The 17,290-nt window shown below is 56.3% G+C and overlaps 3 protein-coding genes across 5 annotated transcripts in view; 1 reads left to right on the top strand and 2 right to left on the bottom strand.

Annotated features, from left to right (window-relative positions):
* Positions 1–567: 567 nt before the first annotated feature.
* BGLAP (bone gamma-carboxyglutamate protein) lies at positions 568–2,725 on the top strand. The gene is made up of 4 exons (XM_007976754.3): positions 568–1,699; positions 1,957–1,995; positions 2,166–2,235; positions 2,436–2,725. Exons 1-4 carry the CDS (start codon positions 1,636–1,638, stop codon positions 2,563–2,565), a joined length of 303 nt encoding a protein of 100 aa, XP_007974945.1. The 5' UTR covers positions 568–1,635; the 3' UTR covers positions 2,566–2,725.
* A 97-nt stretch (positions 2,726–2,822) lies between these two features.
* Positions 2,823–8,246, bottom strand: PAQR6 (progestin and adipoQ receptor family member 6). Of its 3 annotated transcripts, XM_007976755.3 has the most exons (8): positions 6,821–7,558; positions 6,174–6,249; positions 5,619–5,746; positions 5,278–5,483; positions 5,023–5,149; positions 4,572–4,668; positions 4,193–4,343; positions 2,823–3,838 (listed from the first exon to the last, which is right to left on the bottom strand). In XM_007976755.3, the coding sequence occupies exons 1-8, from the start codon at positions 6,877–6,879 to the stop codon at positions 3,564–3,566; spliced, it is 1,119 nt and encodes a 372-aa protein (XP_007974946.1). In that variant the 5' UTR covers positions 6,880–7,558; the 3' UTR covers positions 2,823–3,563. The 3 variants fall into 3 exon arrangements, with proteins under 3 accessions (XP_007974946.1, XP_037853700.1, XP_037853701.1); XM_037997772.2 differs by lacking the exons at positions 5,023–5,149; positions 6,174–6,249 and having other exon boundaries at positions 5,278–5,746; positions 7,449–8,246; XM_037997773.2 differs by lacking the exons at positions 5,023–5,149; positions 6,174–6,249 and having other exon boundaries at positions 3,572–3,838; positions 4,122–4,343; positions 5,278–5,746; positions 7,449–8,246.
* Positions 8,247–8,387: 141 nt separating this feature from the next.
* Positions 8,388–17,290, bottom strand: part of SMG5 (SMG5 nonsense mediated mRNA decay factor) — a 35,218-nt gene continuing 26,315 nt past the window's right edge. Inside the window, exons 17-22 of the mRNA XM_007976757.3 lie at positions 12,642–12,701; positions 12,110–12,269; positions 11,593–11,683; positions 10,603–10,677; positions 10,052–10,190; positions 8,388–9,866 (exon numbers count right to left, since the gene is read on the bottom strand). Of these exons, the coding sequence (XP_007974948.1) occupies positions 9,783–9,866; positions 10,052–10,190; positions 10,603–10,677; positions 11,593–11,683; positions 12,110–12,269; positions 12,642–12,701 (609 nt within the window). The 3' untranslated portion in view covers positions 8,388–9,782. The remainder of the gene's footprint in view (positions 9,867–10,051; positions 10,191–10,602; positions 10,678–11,592; positions 11,684–12,109; positions 12,270–12,641; positions 12,702–17,290) is intronic.

Raw genomic sequence — 17,290 nt, 5'->3', positions numbered from 1 at the left:
CAAAAAAAAAATTAGCTGGGCATTAGAACTTGCCTCTAATCCCAGCTACTCGAGAGGCTGAGGCAGGAGAATTGCTTGAACCTGGGAGGCAGAGGTTGCAGTGAGCCGAGATGGTGCCATTGTACTCCTGCCTGGGCGACAGAGCAAGACTCCGTCTCAAAAAAAAAAGAATCGCGGGCACTTTGTTTCTCTTGCTTCTTCCACTTCATTCTTCTTCTGCCAGGGCAGCCAAAGGCAGGATGGGTGCTTCCTGGATCCACCAGAGGGGGAAAGGGGTTTGGTGTGGATGGGGGCAGAACTTTTCCCTAGTGAGGGCTTTGGTGAGGTCTGCCAGAGGCACACTGGGGACATAGGCAAGCATCAGGTGGCCCCCACTTCCCCCATCCCATAAACAGCACTCAGCTCAGTCTCCCTCTGCCCACTTTGTTACCATGGAGCTGTGGCATTCAAGCATTCAAATGCCCTGCTCCTGTCAGGCCTGCCCCGTTGGGTGCTTTGTTTACTTGTCAGGTTGGGCAGATGGTCTCAAGCCCTGGTGGGTGGGTGGGTGGGTGAGTGACACAGGTTAGACAGGGGAAGGTCCCAGGACACCTCTTTCCTCTCTAGGCTGACCTGAGGCAGTGGAGGCTCTCAGGTGTGGGATGGGGTTTTCAGGCTGGGATGTTCTGTACCATAGAGGACAGGCCTTCCTATCGCTTACAGGAACACTACAGGAGGGCAGGTCCCTCCCCAGGGTGGTTAACACTGTGGAGGCTGCAGGGTCAGAAGGAGAATCGGGGGGACCGGGAGGGCAGAGGCACACTCCATCTCCATGCTCCTCAGGCCCTGCCTCTCTGCCTGCTAAGGGCACGGGGAAGGGGTTCCCCACCTCAGTGAGTGCCTGCCTCCCTGCCCTGTGCCTGTGTACCTGGCAGTCACAGCCACCTAGTGTGTCCCAGAGACCAACCAGTTGACCTCATCTGCCCAGCCCCACCTCCACTGGCTTTGGCTCTTGGTCTTGTGCCGCCTGACCCTTTCTCCTGTCCGGATGTGCAGGGCCTGAGCCATCGAGCTGCGCCCACAGCAGACTGCCTTTGGTGTCTCACCGGGTGAACGAGGGCATTGCGAGGCATCCCCTCCCTGGGTTTGGCTCCTGCCTACGGGGCTGACAGTAGAAATCACAGGCTGTGAGAGAGCTGGAGCCCAGCTCTGCTTGAACCTATTTTAGGTCTCTGACCCCTGCTTCCTCTTTAGAATCTCCTTAGAGCTCAGCCAGTGCTCAACTTGAGGCTGGGGGTCTCTGAAGAAGAGTGAGTCGGGGCTGAGGGGTCTCAGGCTGCCCCCTGAGGAAGGGGCCAGAGGCAGTGTCAAGAGCCAGGCAGTCTGATTGTGGCTCACCCTCCATCACTCCCAGTGGCCCCTGGCCTGGCAGCCGCAGCTCCCAACCACAGTATCCTTTGGGGTTTGGCCTACGGAGCTGGGGCGGATGACCCTCAAATAGCCCTGGCAGATTCCCCCTAGACCCGCCTGTACCATGGTCAGGCACGCCCCTCCTCATCGCCGGGACACAGCCCAGAGGGTATAAACAGTGCTGGAGGCTGGCAGGGCAGGCCAGCTGAGTCCTGAGCAGGAGCCCAACACAGCCACCGAGACGCCATGAGAGCCCTCACACTGCTCGCCCTGCTGGCCCTGGCCACACTTTGCATCACTGGCCAGGCAGGTGAGTGCCCCCACCTCCCCTCAGGCCGCACAGCAGTGGGGGCTGAGAAAAGGAAGCACCATGGCCCACCTCTTCTCACCCCTTTGGCTGGCAGTCCCTTTGCAGTCTAATCACCCTGTTGCAGGCTCAATCCATTTGCCCCAGCTCTGCCCTTGCAGAGGGAGAGGAAGGAAGAGCAAGCTGCCCGAGACACAGGGGAAGGAGGATGAGAGCCCTGGGGATGAGCAGGGGTGAACCAGGCTCCCTTTCCTTTGCAGGTGCGAAACCCAGCGGTGCAGAGTCCAGCAAAGGTGCAGGTATGAGGATGGACCTGATGGGCTCCTGGACCCTCCCTTTTCACCTTGGTCCCTCAGTCTCATTCCCTTACTCCTGCCACCTCCTGTCTGGCTGTCAGGAAGGCCAGCCTGCTGCCAACCTGATCCTCCCAAACCCAGAGCCACCTGATTCCTGCCCCTCTGCTCCACAGCCTTTGTGTCCAAGCAGGAGGGCAGCGAGGTGGTGAAGAGACCCAGGCGCTACCTGTATCAATGGCTGGGGTGAGAGAAAAGGTGGAGCTGGGCCAAGGCCCTGCCTCTCTGGGATGGTCTGTGGGGGAGCTGCAGCAGGGAGTGGCCTCTCTGGGCTGTGGTGGGGGAACAGGCAGCCAGCCCTGGTGGGGACCCTGGGCCCCATGTGTAGTGAGAGGAGGGATGGGCATTTTGCACGGGGGCTGATGCCACCACGTCGGGTGTCTCAGAGCCCCAGCCCCCTACCCAGATCCCCTGGAGCCCAAGAGGGAGGTGTGTGAGCTCAATCCGGACTGTGACGAGCTGGCTGACCACATCGGCTTCCAGGAGGCCTATCGGCGCTTCTACGGCCCGGTCTAGGGTGTTGCTCCGCTGGCCTGGCCGGCAAACCCAGTTCTGCTCCTCTCCAGGCCCCCTTCTTTCCCCTTGCCCTTGCCCTTGCCCTTGCCCTGACCTCCCAGCCCTATGGATGTGGGGTCCCCATCATCCAGCTGCTCCCAAATAAACTCCAAAAGAGGAATCCGTGAGCCTGTGAATCTGTCCAGTTTATGGAGTGTGGGAGGGAGGTGTCAGGAGGATGGGGGTGAGGAGGTTTTACCTTCTTCAGTTCTAGAAAGTGCTTTCCAAAGTTTTATTTTTTAATTTGTACCTGCCTTGTTCCAGAAAACATTGAAGGTGGCTTCCTAAAGTCTTAACTAGGGATCCCCCCTCTAGCCTAGGACCCTCCTCCCCACACCTCAATCCACTGAACCATCCATAATGCACCCAGATAGGCCCACCCCCAGAAGCCTGGACACCTTGAGTACACAGTTATGACCAGGACAGACTCATCTCTATAGGCAAATAGCTGCTGGCAAACTGGCATTACCTGGTTTGTGGGGATGGGGGGCAAGTGTGTGGCCTCTCGGCCTGGTTAGGAAGAAGCATTTGGGGTAGGCCTAGGTTAGTCGTGTTAGTTCTTCCCTGTGCTGAGCAGAGACTTCAGGAGCACCAGAAATGGAGCCAGATGAAAGGACCCCAACACCTCCCGGCCCCAACCTTTGACAGAGTGTGGGGGCATCTTCAGCCTGGACACGCATGCATCTCCCCTCCCAAGACCCTCAGCACTTCCTCTACTCCCATCAACAGCCCTTCACGGTCCCTCTCACGCTCTGCCATTCCCCCTAGACACCCCTCCTCTCCTCTGCCCTCTCTCCTCTGCCCTCTCTCCTCAGCCCTCTCTCCTCTGCCCTCTCTCCTCAGCCCCTGTTGGTTCCAAGCTGAGATGTGTCCCCACCTGATTAGGCCCAACTCTGGGCTCCTCCTCAGCACGGGGGCCTGGCCTCTGCCCCCTCCAGGGCAGGGTCAGGGATGGGGCGTCACTGTTGTTTGGCCTGAGGACCCCCCTCCAGTGGGCCACCGTGCAGCAGAGGACATGTACCGGGGGCCCGAAGCAGGGAGGCTGTGAAAGCAGCAATGATGAGTAGGTTCCCGGCTACAGCCAAGACCAGTGTGGCCACTGTGCCTGCCAGGCCCAGGGTAGGTTCCTGTGTGGCCAGCCAGGCTCTGCGCGATCCCATATCAGCCAGCACTGCCTCCAGCTGGAAGTGGGTGCCCAGCACTGCACAGATGTGGAATAGCTGGTGGCTGTGGCCTGTGGAGAGGATGGGCAGGTCAGAGCCACACCTTTCCCAGTGCAAGTTACCCCATCCTCTGGGCCTGCTACTCCCCTATTGAGAATTAAGAAACCCTGACTCCCAGAGTGACTGAAAGGAGTGAATGAGCATTTGTGCATGTGGCCCCAGCACACATGCTACTAGTTTTGCTACCTGAGAAGTGGCAGGTGGAGGACCCTTCCAGTGATGCTCTCGTTAGAGGAAGACAGGGAAGTCCCTCCTATAATTTGTCTCCATCCTGGGGTTGTAATACCCATTTACCCAGTTCATTCTGTGCTCTGGGAAGCCATCTGCCCCTGCCTCTTCCCGGGCCGGGCCAGGCGTGCCCTCACCGATGTAGTCAAAGCGTCCTGGTGCCAGCCTTTCAGGCAGGTGGGAGGCGAAGAGGAAGCCAGTGAGCAGCGCACAGAAGAGGTGGTAGCCATGACTGGTGCTCAGGGCCTCCTGCCCACAGCTGTGGCCCCTGCCCCAGCACAGCCCGAGCTGGCAAAGGAAAAGAGACTGCTGGAGAGGGACTTGGGAGCCAAAACATAGGGAGTGTCTGGGATCTGGTGAGGATGCAGAGCGGGCGGGCACAGCTAGGCAGGGTGCTGGACCAGAAGAGAGGCGGCTGGGCTGAGGCAGGGACTGAGGGGGCAAGGCTGGAAGTGGGCACTTTGAGGGTCTGGACAGGAAAGCAGGTGTCTGGGCAGGGGCCCCAGGCCTCCTTACCCGATAAAAGAGTGGGAGGTTGTCGAACAGGAAGGGATAGGCGAAGGCTGCTGTGCGGAGAACCTTACTGAGCCCAGGACTTTCCAGCTCCAGGAAACTGGGAGGTGGGAGGAAAAGGCTAGTCACCATCGCTGTGCTCAGGGTAGGGGTCAGGAAAGGCGAGAGGACTTGGGCAAAGATGGAATATCAGCACAGCCTGCAGCTAAGAAAACCCTTAGGGCATATGACCTGTGTAAAGGACCACATCTGTATGTGGGGATAAAGACATCCGCCTTTTATGGTGGCTTGTGAGAATTAAAGGAGACAGCATGGGTGTGAGCATACAGGGTCTGACAGAGGAAGTCCTCAGTACATGGTCCCGATGTCACTAATGCTGTTTGAGAGCAGTGAGGTGTGTCCTCTCCTGTGCCTCCGCCTTCCCCGTCCCCACCGGAGGGGCCTGGGAACCCACCGGGAGTAGCAGGAGAGGCCGGTGCACAAGAAGGAGTTGAGTGCGGCGGCAGGCACAAAGAACTGGTGCAGGCGGCCGTGCAGCCAGGAGGCCGGCATGGAGTAGGCGGCATAGGGGAAGGCGCAGCCTGCGGTGAGGTGGGGGCGTGCAGCTGAGGCCTGAGGGGCACGCCCCTATGTCCCGTGTACCACCCCTCGACCTGCTCCGGGACGCCCAGACCCCGCGCTCCCGCGCTCCCGCGCCTGTCCGGCTCACCCAGGCTGTAGAGGCTGAGCGCGCCGTAGTCCAGGAAGTAGCAGATGTGGCGCGCGCGGGGCGACATGGAGCTGAAGGTGTGCGCGCAGCACGACGCGAACGGGTAGAGGCAGGCGGGCAGCAGGAAGACCAGCAGCGGCCAGTGGTACGGCTCCGCGCGGAAGCCGGGGCCGCCTGCCAGCGCCAGGAGCCGCCACAGGAAGTACCTGCGGCGGGCGCGTGCTCAGGCCGCCGCGGACCCCCGCGACTGCTGCTGCAGCCCGTGGGCCTGGACGGTCCCTGCCCGCCTGGGTACCCCCTCTGAGCTCAAGGCCGCGGCCTGGGGCAGAGCCTCCCCTCACCAGGTGGGCACGAAGTGAGTCCAGATGTTGACCGTCTCGTTGGTCATCTGGAAGGAGCTGAGAACACAGTCCAAAGCCGAGCTGGTGGGGCGGCGGTAGCCAGACATGATGCCATCTTCCCAGAACACCTAAGGTAGTGGTGGGAGAGGAGGGGCGTCACTGTGCCCCGACCCTTTCCCTCCATTTGAGATCTCTGGAAGCAGGGTTAAAGAGGCTGGGCTGGAGACCAACGTGGCCCCCAAACCAAACTAAATCTGATCTGATCTTACCACAGGTCCCAGCACCCACAACCCGCAAAACAGATGGGAAACCGAAGAGCCAGAGTGGGGTGGAGTGGGGGTGGGGCGCAGCACACAGGGCGCTCTGGGGAAGGGGACTCCAGATGGAGGGCCACAAGCTTGTTCCTCAGAGAAGAGAGGAAGAGCCTCACACTGGAAAGGGAGAGTAAGAGTTCGCCTGCAGGAGGGGCTGCCCCAATAGCTAAAAGAGAATGTCAGCCCCTAGTCAGTCCTCTAGGGAATGGGGGTTGGTGGGTCAGTGAGTGGAGCCCCTCACCCGGGGGACCTGGTGGACTTGAAGAAGTTGGGGCAGCTTGAGACTGAGCATGGTGGCCTGGCACCTCCACGTTGACCTAGAGACAGAGCAGGGGATAGGGGATCAGGTATCTGCCCCCATCCACAGGCCCCTTTCACCTGGGTTCAGCCCCAGGATGGGCAGCACGTGTGGGAGGCAGATGGCACCCTCCCTCCTGGAGCTGCTTCCTTCAGGCCCAGGGAGGCTGGTCCACCTTCCCCAGCCCTTGCACCGCTTAACTCCAACCCCTGTTCTCCTTGGGGCATTCAGTCCCCACACTGAGGGGCTTGGCGGCCTGTGGGGTCCTCCCAGCCGGGAGGCTGCCCCAAATAGTGATCCAAACCCCCAGGCTCCCAGTTTGTGTCTTGGGAAGAACCCTGACTCCTGGAGGCCAGCACAGAGACAGCCCGGGTACCACTCCCTGCCCCACCAGAATGTGCTTCGCCCACAGTGCCCGAGCTGAGCACAGAATACTCTTGGCACTCAGAATCTCTGGAGAAGCCAGATGCCATCAGGTGGGACAAGGAGTTGGGGGATGCCTGGCTTTTCTCTGAGGATGACACTTGTGCCTCCCAGGAGAGTTTTGGGGTCCCTGCCCCTCCTAAGCCCCATATCCCTCAGCCCCAGACCTGTGCACTGCCTCCAGGTGGCCGCGGCTCTGCTGCCCTGCTGGCCTCTCCCAGCACATTCCTTGGCACAAGTGGAGGGGCTGGGCCAGCCGGGCAGGCGGAGCTGCCCCAGGAGGAGGATTAGGACACTCCCCCCACCAACTCAGGCCAAAACTTTGCAGCAACTCTAGAGCCTAGTCCCTCCTCTTCCTGCCACCAGCAATGCATCCGTGTTTTTGCTGCATGCACTCTGGGGCTTGCACCAGCAGTCACTCCCCCAGCCTCTGCCCCTGAGATGGGTGCTGGAGACCCTGCTGGGCACAGGGCAAACCTGGCCCTAGTCCCTGCACCCCAGCAGAACAAAGATGGATGAGGGCCTCCCAGGGTATCCCTTGCTTGCTCCCACAAGTGGGATGGGGGAGTTCTCCCCTATCCTGAGTGCTACCCATCTATCTGGGGAAGGAGTGAGGAATACACTGGGGTCTAGCTCCCCTCACGGTGCCTTCCCTTAGTAGTAGGGTTTGGAGATCGCTGGAGTGGGGTGTGTGCAGTTGCTGTGGAAATGGGGGAGGGACGGCTGGAGCAAGGTGCTTTACCTCTATTTCCCCAGAGAGGTGGTGTCAGAGCCCCAGAAGGTGAGCTTCCTTACCCAGAGCTTGGCGGGTGCTCCTAAGCTGGTGGGTCAGCAGGCCCAGGGCTCCACGGGCGGAGTCCGAGGCTGCTGCCAGCCAGGCTGATGGAGGAGAGGGGCCAGGCCTGGGCGGGGAGTGGGGAGACAAAGGGGGGCCAGGGAACAATCCCAGCCTTGTCCAGCCTCCAGGGAGCAGCACGGGGTGGCCCAGCCCCATTAGCAGGCAGCTCACTCGGCCGCCTGCACACAGCCAGCTCCTCCAGCACAACCCAAACTCCCTGTGCTGACTGGCTAGAATAGGCCAGGGGCCCAAGCCAGGATGTGGCCACGGTGCTGTAGAGTCCCCCCGGCGACTCAGAGCAGTTTTCTTGTTCCAGGTTCTCCCAGCAGTTAAGGACAGCTCTGCCTTAGGCTGGCAGAGGAACCCAAATCCCCAAATGCGGAACCTATTTCAGAAGCCATCTCTCACAGTGCTTTGCTGCCTTTTAGCACCTGGTGCTGGGTAGGGCTCAGAGCAAACTGCCTTTGGTAAATGTTGGTTCTACCACGCGGGATTCACCAGGCTCACCACCTCCCCATCCCCACCCGAACACAATTTGAAGTGCCAATCTTTGCAGGACAGGCACTTGAGGACTCAGAGGCTGGTTTCAAGGCTCACCTCCCCCACCCCCTTGAGGAAGAGGACCCAGCTGGTGACAGCGAACCAACCCCAGGCAGTGATGTTGCTGGCAGGAGATTTTCACTATCACCCCTGCAAAGGCACCGCCTCAGTTTACAGGGTCAAGGAGCTTGACAGTGTCTATCAAACCATCTCCAGGGCTTTCACTCAAATTGCCTGCTTCTTGTTCTGTTCCATCCACTTCAAAGAAGTCTTTCCAAAATGCATTTCAGGACGCCATCTTCAATGTCCCACCTCCCCATGAAACTTCTGTACAGACAGGCACCAGGAGACAGGGACTGGGCTTGGGGGGTTTATTAAGTGATGCTTTAGTCTCAGTCTCTGCCAGCAACTGGGGGTGGGGTGACTCCACTCACCCCAGGATTTCCCAGACTTGCTGTTTTAGAGGAAAGAGGCAGGAAGCCAACTATCCTCTAAGCCACAGCTTGGGAAGCTAGGCTAGTACTGGGGTGGGGGCAGCAGAGCTGAGACCCTCCACCCCCAGCCCCCAGCCTGTGCTATCCTCCCAGCCTGAGGGGGAGGAGCTGAGGCAATTCTGGCCTCAGCCTCCCACACACAGCCCTGCTCTTGGTGCGCCATTCACTGCCCTGAGCTATTCATGATCTCTGCTCCCACATATTCACCTCCACACTCCAAAAGCCAGCCCCACGCTCAGCCCCTTCAGGTCTTTAGTCCTGGGGAGGGCAAAAGGAGGGACAGAGGGCTCTGACTGAGCAGCTTCAAGGGGCCTCTCCTTTCTGCTGCCCACTGAATGCCAGCCCCTTGTCTTCAGCCCTCCCTTAGATAGGAAGCGGGGTGGCGGCCTCAGACTGCACCCCCCTTCTTCTCTTCCTGACATCCCATTCTGTCCCAGCACAGCAGCCAAGAGCACAAAGCACAGCACCTGTGGGGCCGGTGGGCACAGGAGCCCATGCTGGCACAGGCCAGACTGCCCGCAGCCCTAGGTGGGGCCTGTTCCCTGCCCTGGAAGCTAGACAGAGGGAGACAGAAAGCAGAAGTGGGGCAATGGGATGTACAGCCCCTGTGGCAGGAGGAGGAGCACACGAACCCTGACCCTGCTATTCGGTGCAGGCCACACCAGGCCTTGCTTCTCTAAGAGCCCCTGTGGCTGGCTCCAGAGCTGCCTGGTCCCCATAAAGGGGGCTGAAAGGAGGATGGGTGATCCTTGAGGAGGGGAAGGGTCTGCAGAGAATCACTCAGACACCAGGTATTACCCGGCTCTTCCCCCAAGAACTGGAGGGTCCAAACTCCTGGCCCCAACCACTCTGCATCTTGGGTGAGGAAGAAGGGCCTTTTCTGCTGTTCCTTCCCCTCAGAGATCCAAGAACCCACTCCAGTGAAATGCAGGTACCCATGCCTGCCACCTGCCCCTGGAGACAGCAGGGGAGCTGAGGCAGGAAGGCTGGCCAGGGGCCCACAAGACTCTCCTAGGGCCCACAAGACTCTCCTAATCCAAGCACTTTCCTCGCTTTCCTAACGTCTTGGCAACAAAGGGACCCCACCCTCCCAGCCGGCTCCTGGGCCCTCCCTGCAGCCTCTGAGCAGCTAGGCCTCCCTCCTGTGTGCGTGCATGAGTCTGCGTGTGGTGGGGTGACTACAGGCGCTGGTCCTGGCTGCCAGGGAGGGCAGGAGAGATCTGGAGTCAGCCCCACTGCAGGGCCTGGGGGTCAGTATCAACCAATCTCCTTCCACTGCTTGTAGAAGTCCAGAACATTCTTGATGTCCACGCTGGCGTGGGCAGCGGCCTGCAGGGCTGCCTGTGGAATGGGAGGAAGAAAGATGGAGAGGGTCTGACCTCCTGAACTCAGGAGCAAATCATTGAGGCGCTGGGGAAGGAGTGATGGAAGAGAAAAATGCAGCTATGTGGAGGGTCTGGGGATGGAGTCTGCTCTGGTACCTCATCCCTATTCCACACCATCCCCCCACCTCACCCATGACCCACCTGCATGGGGCCTGAAAGCACGCTGGGGTTGTCCAGTGGAAGGCCTGTGATGATGGTCACCATGCCGCTCGGATCCTCCTCACCTGCCCCCTGGGCCAGAGTCAGCTGTTTGCAGCTGTCTAGGATCTTATAGAGAGTCCTGGGGATGGGGGGTGGAGGGGAAGATGGGCCAAGACCCAGCATTAGCACAGCCCAAACACCAGGATCTCCAGGGGACAGGGGCAGCTGGGGGCTGGAAGGGCAGCAAGCGGCAGTGGGCCCTGGAAGCTGGCCCTGGAGACACTATGGGGAGCCGGCAAAGGTGCGACGAGGGAAAACACCAAGCCTGAGCATCGCAAGGCCCGAAGAGGCTGATCCATCTGCCTACAGAGGAAAAGCTCAGGTGCTGGGGCAACTTCGTACTCCCTGCAAGGTGAGGCCTGCAGGAGGGCGGCAGGCTATGTGTGGAGCCTCAGAATTCTCCAGCCCTTCCCCTTCTCCCTAGGAATGCTCATGGAGAAGCAAGGCAGGTGGCTTGACTGAGGTTCTAGGGGTGAGGGCTAAACTGTTACCAGGCATCTGCATCCTGCCTCTTCAGCTTATGCCGCTCAAAGCTCTTTCCCACCTCTTTCTGGCAGCGAATGTACCTGCAGAGGAGATGTGCGAGTGGAGGTCAGGAGCAGGGGACTGGCAGGGCGCCTTACATGAACAAGTCCATTGTGGCTCTGGGGGCCTGGTTTTGCAGGTGGGGGTGGGGAACATGTCTCTCCCACCACAGCTTTGTTTGGAGCGATTCTTAAGTGGCTTCCTGGCTGCTGGGCCCAGCTCACTTTTTCTCCTGATAACATCAATTATTTGGTTCCTCTCAGGGGAGGAGCTGAGAGGGGAGAAGCGGCAGATGCTTTTCAAGTCAGGGCTTCTGGAGACAAGGTCCAAACAATCAGGCCTTGTGCAGCTTCCTGGCCAGGCAGAGCAGATGCAGAGGAGGGGGTGGGCCAGCTAGCAGGGAAAAGGAAGCTTTCTTCTTATTCCCTACACCCTCTGCCTAGTCCTCCTCCGGCCCCAAAGGCCAGAAGGGCAGGCCTGTACTGGCTCAGCATCTGCTACATGCTGCCAGCTGCCCCTCCCTGGCTGGCTTCAGTCTCACCACTCTCAGCTCAGCGGGGAGGTGGGAAGCCCCTGGGCAGCCTGGAAGAAGGCCCTCACACTCTGAGAAACCTGATCACCTGTCCCAACCCTAAAGCAGGAGAAATTCCTATAAAGTCTAAAGCTGGGGGAAGGTCTGCTCCCTTCTCCCCAGTGGGTGCTGATCACAGGCCTGTCGCAGACGAAGGACAGCAGCTCAGTGCTACCCACAGGGCTCCCTTTGGTGACCCTCTATTTCAGCACCTACAACCATGACTTCTGATTATCTCTGGTATCACTCCCCACGCAGTGAGCTGACTGTGAGTAGAGATGGGTATGTATGTGTCTTACCCATAGGGAGCAAGCAGCTCATAAGCATGTGTCGTCCGAAAGACAGACCCAGGGCTCAGCACAGGTCCAGCCAGGCCTGCACTCACCTGTTTCCTTTTTTAAACTCTGCCTCCAGGTACCGAATCCCATCCCGGGCCCCTGGGTGTTCCTTCTTCAGCAAATCCAGGCCATCGATCACTGGTGGGCAAGGTCGGGGTAGGAAAGGACAAAACAGATAAGCTCCGACTGCTGTGACAAGAGGCTCTGGAGGAAGTATCTGAGCTCACCTCAGTACACTCTTCAGGCAGAGAAGGGACCCTGGCTCCAGAGAGGGCTCCCAAAGTTCTCTGAAAATGTGACCTTCTGCCAGCAATATACCTGGCAATTTACCAAGTGCTTTCACATTATATTCACTTACACTGTCTGTTTCTCCCAACTGTCTTGTGAGGCAGAACAGGGATTGTTATGTCCATTTCACAGATGAAGTGACGGGTTCATAAAGGTGCTAAGACTTGACCAAGGTGACTGTGTATAAACTGGGCCCAAATAAGGTCTCCTAATCCCAAGCCCAGAATCTCCTTTAGCCATACTCTATCTGTCCCCTTATCTCTCCAATGTACTTACCTGTCCTTGGGATGATGACAATGAAGCGGCCACTGGTGGCCAGTTGGCGGATGACAGGGAGATGGTGGCAGAGGGCCTGGGTGTCGGGGACGAGGTAGGGAGACATAGCTGACTGGGCCTTGGGCTGCTGCAGGCTGCCCTCCAGCTGAGACACTTCGAGCTGGTGAGAGAGGGCAGGGTGGGCACAGCTGCGGGGGACCCCTGCAGCCAGGCTGGGGGAAGAGTGGTGCTCAAGGTGGCTCTTATAGGGCTCCTCCTGTTAAGGGGATCAGAGGACCCTTTCTACCAATGGCTTTGGGGGGAAAGTAGACAGAAGTAAGGGTTAAAGAGAAAGGGAGAGACAGAAGTGAAGGCAGAAAGGAGGCACATGGCTGAATGAAGAGTGAGTAGTAAGGAGGGTGATCTGGGAGAAGTGGAGGGACACAGAGGCAACAGAGCAGGGGGACTGCAGTGGAAGGGGGAGACCTGCCAGTAAGGTTGAAGCAAAAGCTCTACCAAGTGCAGAAGAAGCACTTGGGCCCTGATTTCCTACCTGAAGTCGTAGCTGAGCCATGTCTCTCATGAGCCTGTTCCGACGAGCTTCCTCCTGTGCCTATGAGGGAAACAACGAGCTATAAGGAGCTGGGGTACACATTCCCTTCTCCAGTCATCAGGAAGACCAAGAGGGTTTCCTGGGGTCTCAGTGTGACCTCATGCAAAGTCACTCTCTAGCACTGCTGCTAAATGAGGGGAGGAGAGCCATGGAAGAACAAATATTCTTCTGCTGCACTCTGAACACTTCCATTACCAACCCAAGGCAGGTCATGATGTTCCAGGCCCTGCAGGGGACGGGGAGCAGACAGCCATGTGCCGTTGCCATGCAGGACATCACCTGGCTGTGCCTCAGGATTCAATCTCTGCTCTTCTCAATCTGGTCTCCCCTCCCAGGAGATCCTACCCAAGCACCTCCTCACCTTCTACCCCCATCCACTTGCTAACATCTTCCAAATCTGCAGATTCAGCCCAAGCCTGACCATCCTGAGCTCCAGATCCACACATCCAACTGCCTACTCAGCAGCCCCATCTGCTCCTCAGAACCTGCGTCTCTTCCTCTAGAGTTCCCTAGCCTAGTAAATAAACCACAGTCTGCCCAAGTCAGAAAGTTCAGGGTTAGCTTTGAGTCTTCCCTCTCTCTCAGCCTCAGAAGTTATCAGCTTCCCTGTCCTGTCAATTGTGGCCCCTAAACAGAGTGCAAATCCTCCCACCTCCACTGTGAAACCCTAGTCTAAGCCAACACCTCTCCTTGACTACTGTAACAACCACGTACTGGTCTCTGCCTCTAATTCAATCCCTTTTCTCTACCTACAACCAAGGCAATCTTTTAAAAACCATCTGATGCCCACTATGGCCCTACCTAAGTCTTCTGATCCCTTTCCTCTGTATTCTGGGTAAAGTCCAAATTCCTTAGTGTGGTCTAAAAGATGAGGTTAAGGATGGGGACTTTATCCTGTAAGATACGGGGAGCCACTGAAGACTCTTTTTATTATGCTTTTCTTTTTTTTTTTTTTTTTTGAGACAGGGTCTCACTCTGTCACTCAGGCTGGAGTGCAGTGCCACAACTCCCGTTTGCTGCTACCTCTGCCTCCCGGGCTCAAATGATCCTCCTGCCTCAGCCCCCCAACTAGCTGGGACTACAGGCACATGCCACCATGCCTGGCTAAGTTTTGTATTTTTTGTAGAGAGTGGATTTCACCATGTTGCCCAGGCTGGTCTCAAACTCCCGGGGCTGAAGCAATCTGCCCGCCTTGGCCTCCCAAAGGGCTGGGATTACTGTTGTCAGCCACAGCGCCCGGCCCACTGAAGACTCTTTGATGACCAAAGCGGCATCATCAAAGTGGTGCTTTAAAATTTTAATCTTGGCCGGGTGCGGTGGCTCACACCTGTAATCCCAGCACTTTGGGAGGCCAAGGCAGGCGGATCACCTAAGGTCAGGAGTTCGAAAGCAGCCTGGCCAACATGGCAAAACCCTATCTCTACTAAAAATACAAAAATTAGCTTGGCGTGGTGTCGCGTGCCTGTAATCCCAGCTACTTGAGAGGCTGAGGCAGGGAAATTGCTTGAACCTGGACAGCAGAGGTTGCAGTGAGCCGAGACAGAGCCACTGTACTACAACCTGGGCGACAGAGCAAGACTCCATCTCAAATAAAATAAAATAAAATAATAAAATATTAATGTTGGGGCCAGGCATGGTAGTTCACACCTGTAATCCCAGCATTTTGGGAGGCTGAGGTCAGGAGTTCGAGACTAGCCTGGCCAACATGGTGAAACCCTGACTCTACTAAAAACACAAAAATTGGGGCTGAGCACAGTGGTTCATGCCTGTAATCCCAGCACTTTGGGAGGCTGAGGCGGGTGGATCATGAGGTTAGGAGTTCAAGACCAGCCTGACCAACATGGTGAAATCCTGTCTCTACTAAAAATATAAAAATTAGCCAGTCGTGGTGGCATGTGCCTGTAATCCCAGCTACTCGGAAGGCTGAGGCAGGAGAATCGCTTGAACCCGGGAGGCGGAAGTTGCAGTGAGCCAAGATCATGCCATTGCACTCCAGCCTGCACAACAAGAGCAAAACTCTGTCTCAAAATAAATAAATAAATAAAAATACAAAATTAAAATTAAATATAATATTTATCTTGGGGTCAGGCACTGTAGCTCACGCCTGTAATCCCAGCAATATGGGAGGCCAAGGCAGGAGGAATGCTTGAGCTCTGGAGTTTGGGACCACCCTCAGCAATACAGCAAGATCACATTTCTACAAAAAATATATATATTTTTTTAATCTGAAAAATTAATCAAGCCTGTAGTCCTAGCTACTCAGGTGGCTGAGGCAGGGGGACTGCTTGAGCCTAGGAGTTCAAGGCTGCAGTGAGCTATGGTCGTGCCACTGCATTTCAGCCTGGGTCAACAGAGCAAGACCCTGTCTCAAAAAAAGAAAAAAATTCTCATTCTCATCATGAGACAACATCACACAAACCCAAATTGAGGGACACTATGAAATAACTGACCAGTACTCTTCAAAAGTGTCACACCAGGAAAGAGAAGGAAAAACTGAGAACTGTCAGAGATTGCATGAGACCAAGGATACATGACAGTCAAACATACTGTGGGTCCTGGACTGGATTACAAAGAGAAAACACACATTAGTAGGAAGACTAGGGAAAGAGGAATAAAGTCTACAGTTTCTCCAGCCTGGGTGACAGAGCAAGACTCCATCTCAAAAAAAAAAAAAAAAAGAAGAAAAGAAAATGTAGAAAGACAAAGGAACATTCCCAAGGTTGGAAAGTATAGTCAATGGTAGAGCCAGGGCTCTGGAGTTGGACACACTGTGGAGTTCTTATCCTGGCTCTTTCTGCTGCTTTAGAGACTTAGCTTCTCTGTAGGCCAAGTGGACACTAGGAGTTGTGGGGGCTGTAGTAACTCCACTCTCAACCCCCTGCAGAGTCCTGCACAACAAAGAACTGTCCTGCCCAAAGTGCCAAGAGTGTCCCCTTGAGAAACAATGTAGACAAATGGAAGCAGAAGGCCAGAGCCTAGGTGAGAGCCATTTTCTCTTGCTCTCTTTTTTTTTTTTTTTTTTTGAGGCAGGGTCTCACTGTCACCCAGGTTGGAGGGCTGCGGCAAGATCTTGGCTCACTGCAGCCTCAACCTCCTGGGAGAGTCATTTTCTGACAGGCCCTGTGGGCAAACTGGTAAGCAAGGGAGGCACCACAAACTTTCCCTCTTCCCACTGCAGAACTCAAGCCCATGAGTTGCTTTTAGACTAAAATGGTAATAGTGAAACCCCTTATTCAAGAGAGGGGGATGGGGGCACTTGTGTAAAAGCCCCCCCAGAGAACTAGTGCAGGTGAGTGGGATCGGCCTGGACCCAAGAAGAGGGAGCTGTGCTAATCTGAGACTCTGACATCACCAACCCAGCATTTCAAACAGATGTGGGCCTACGTGTTCCTCAGAGGGAAAGCCTACCTTCAGAGGTCCCATCAGCAGGTACTACAGCCCCCGCAACTCCTAGTGCCCACTTGGCCTACAGAGAAACTAAGTCTCTAAAGCAGCAGAAAGAGCCAGGATAAGAACTCCACAGTGTGTCCAACTCCAGAGCCCTGGCTCTACCATTGACTACTTTCTGATCCTGGGAATGTTCCTTTGTCTTTCTACATTTTCTTTTCTTTTTTTTTTTTTTTTTGAGATGGAGTCTTGCTCTGTTGCCCAGGCTGGAGTGCAGTGGCATGATCATGACTCACTGCAACCTCTGCCTCCCGGGTTCAGGTGATTCTTCTGCCTTAGCCTCCCGAGTAGCTGGGACTACAGGCACCCGCCACCATGCCCAGTTATTTTTTGTATTTTTAGTAGAGACGAGGTTTCACCATGTTGGCCAGGCTGGTCTTGAACTCCTGACCTCAAGTGATCCGCCCACCTTGGCCTCCCAAAGTGCTGGGATTATAGGCGTGAGTCACAGTGCCCAGCCTACAGTTTCTTATCTATAAAATGGAGAATGCAAACACCTACCTCACTGGGCTGCTGCAAGGGTTAAATGAGATGTCACATGCAAACCAGGCTGTGCACAGAGAAAGCTCATGATAAACGTGACGACAACACTGTTCTGACTGGGGATAAGTCCTTCGGGGTAAAAGCCTGCGACTCAAGCAGAGGAGGAGGCAGCCCCAGCAAGCAACATGGCCTGTGTCTAGCGTGGCCTGTGGAGTCTAGCACCACATGAGAAGGGCTTGCAGGTACTCCCTGCCCCCCACAGGAGGAGTGTCTTCAGGAGCTTTAGGCTGGAGGAAATGCCTGCAAAAACTAACATTTTTTGAAGCCGTCTAACTTCCCCATAATTATTTTTGTAACCCCCCCCACCCCTGCTGCCCCATGTCTTCCCCTATGGACTAGCAATAAAAGCCTTAACACAAAAGGTTTGTTTTTAACAAAATGTGCTTGTTTATAAGACAGTAAGGAAGGGAGTTTCTGGGGAGCTTTTGCCCCTTTCCAGCCAAGCAGAATGCCCACAAGAAATGGCACTCAGACAGGGTGGGGAAGCTGCTGGCCCTGGGACGGGTGGAAAGGAAGAATGTGGAGGAGGGGATTGGCTTGAGATGAAGAAGAAACCCTGAGGGGTTGCTGAGACACATCATGCTTCTTGTGCCACACAC

Source organism: Chlorocebus sabaeus, chromosome 20 (assembly GCF_047675955.1).
Source record: "Chlorocebus sabaeus isolate Y175 chromosome 20, mChlSab1.0.hap1, whole genome shotgun sequence".
Taxonomy (NCBI): Eukaryota; Metazoa; Chordata; class Mammalia; order Primates; family Cercopithecidae; genus Chlorocebus; species Chlorocebus sabaeus.
This window is presented reverse-complemented; position numbering and strand designations above follow the sequence as displayed.

What these genes read in the sequence shown, in the direction of transcription:
- BGLAP (XM_007976754.3), top strand. Translation starts at nt 1,636, where the DNA reads ATGAGAGCCCTCACACTGCTCGCCCTGCTGGCCCTGGCCACACTTTGC. An exon ending in TTGCATCACTGGCCAGGCAG is followed by an intron (nt 1,700 to 1,956) that starts GTGAGTGCCCCC and finishes TTTCCTTTGCAG; the next exon opens with GTGCGAAACCCAGCGGTGCA. An exon ending in AGAGTCCAGCAAAGGTGCAG is followed by an intron (nt 1,996 to 2,165) that starts GTATGAGGATGG and finishes TCTGCTCCACAG; the next exon opens with CCTTTGTGTCCAAGCAGGAG.
- PAQR6 (XM_037997772.2), bottom strand. Translation starts at nt 7,647, where the DNA reads ATGGGGCTGGGCCACCCCGTGCTGCTCCCTGGAGGCTGGACAAGGCTG. An exon ending in GAGCACCCGCCAAGCTCTGG is followed by an intron (nt 5,747 to 7,448) that starts GTAAGGAAGCTC and finishes CCACTACCTTAG; the next exon opens with GTGTTCTGGGAAGATGGCAT. An exon ending in ACCTCCCACTCTTTTATCGG is followed by an intron (nt 4,344 to 4,571) that starts GTAAGGAGGCCT and finishes TTCCTTTGCCAG; the next exon opens with CTCGGGCTGTGCTGGGGCAG.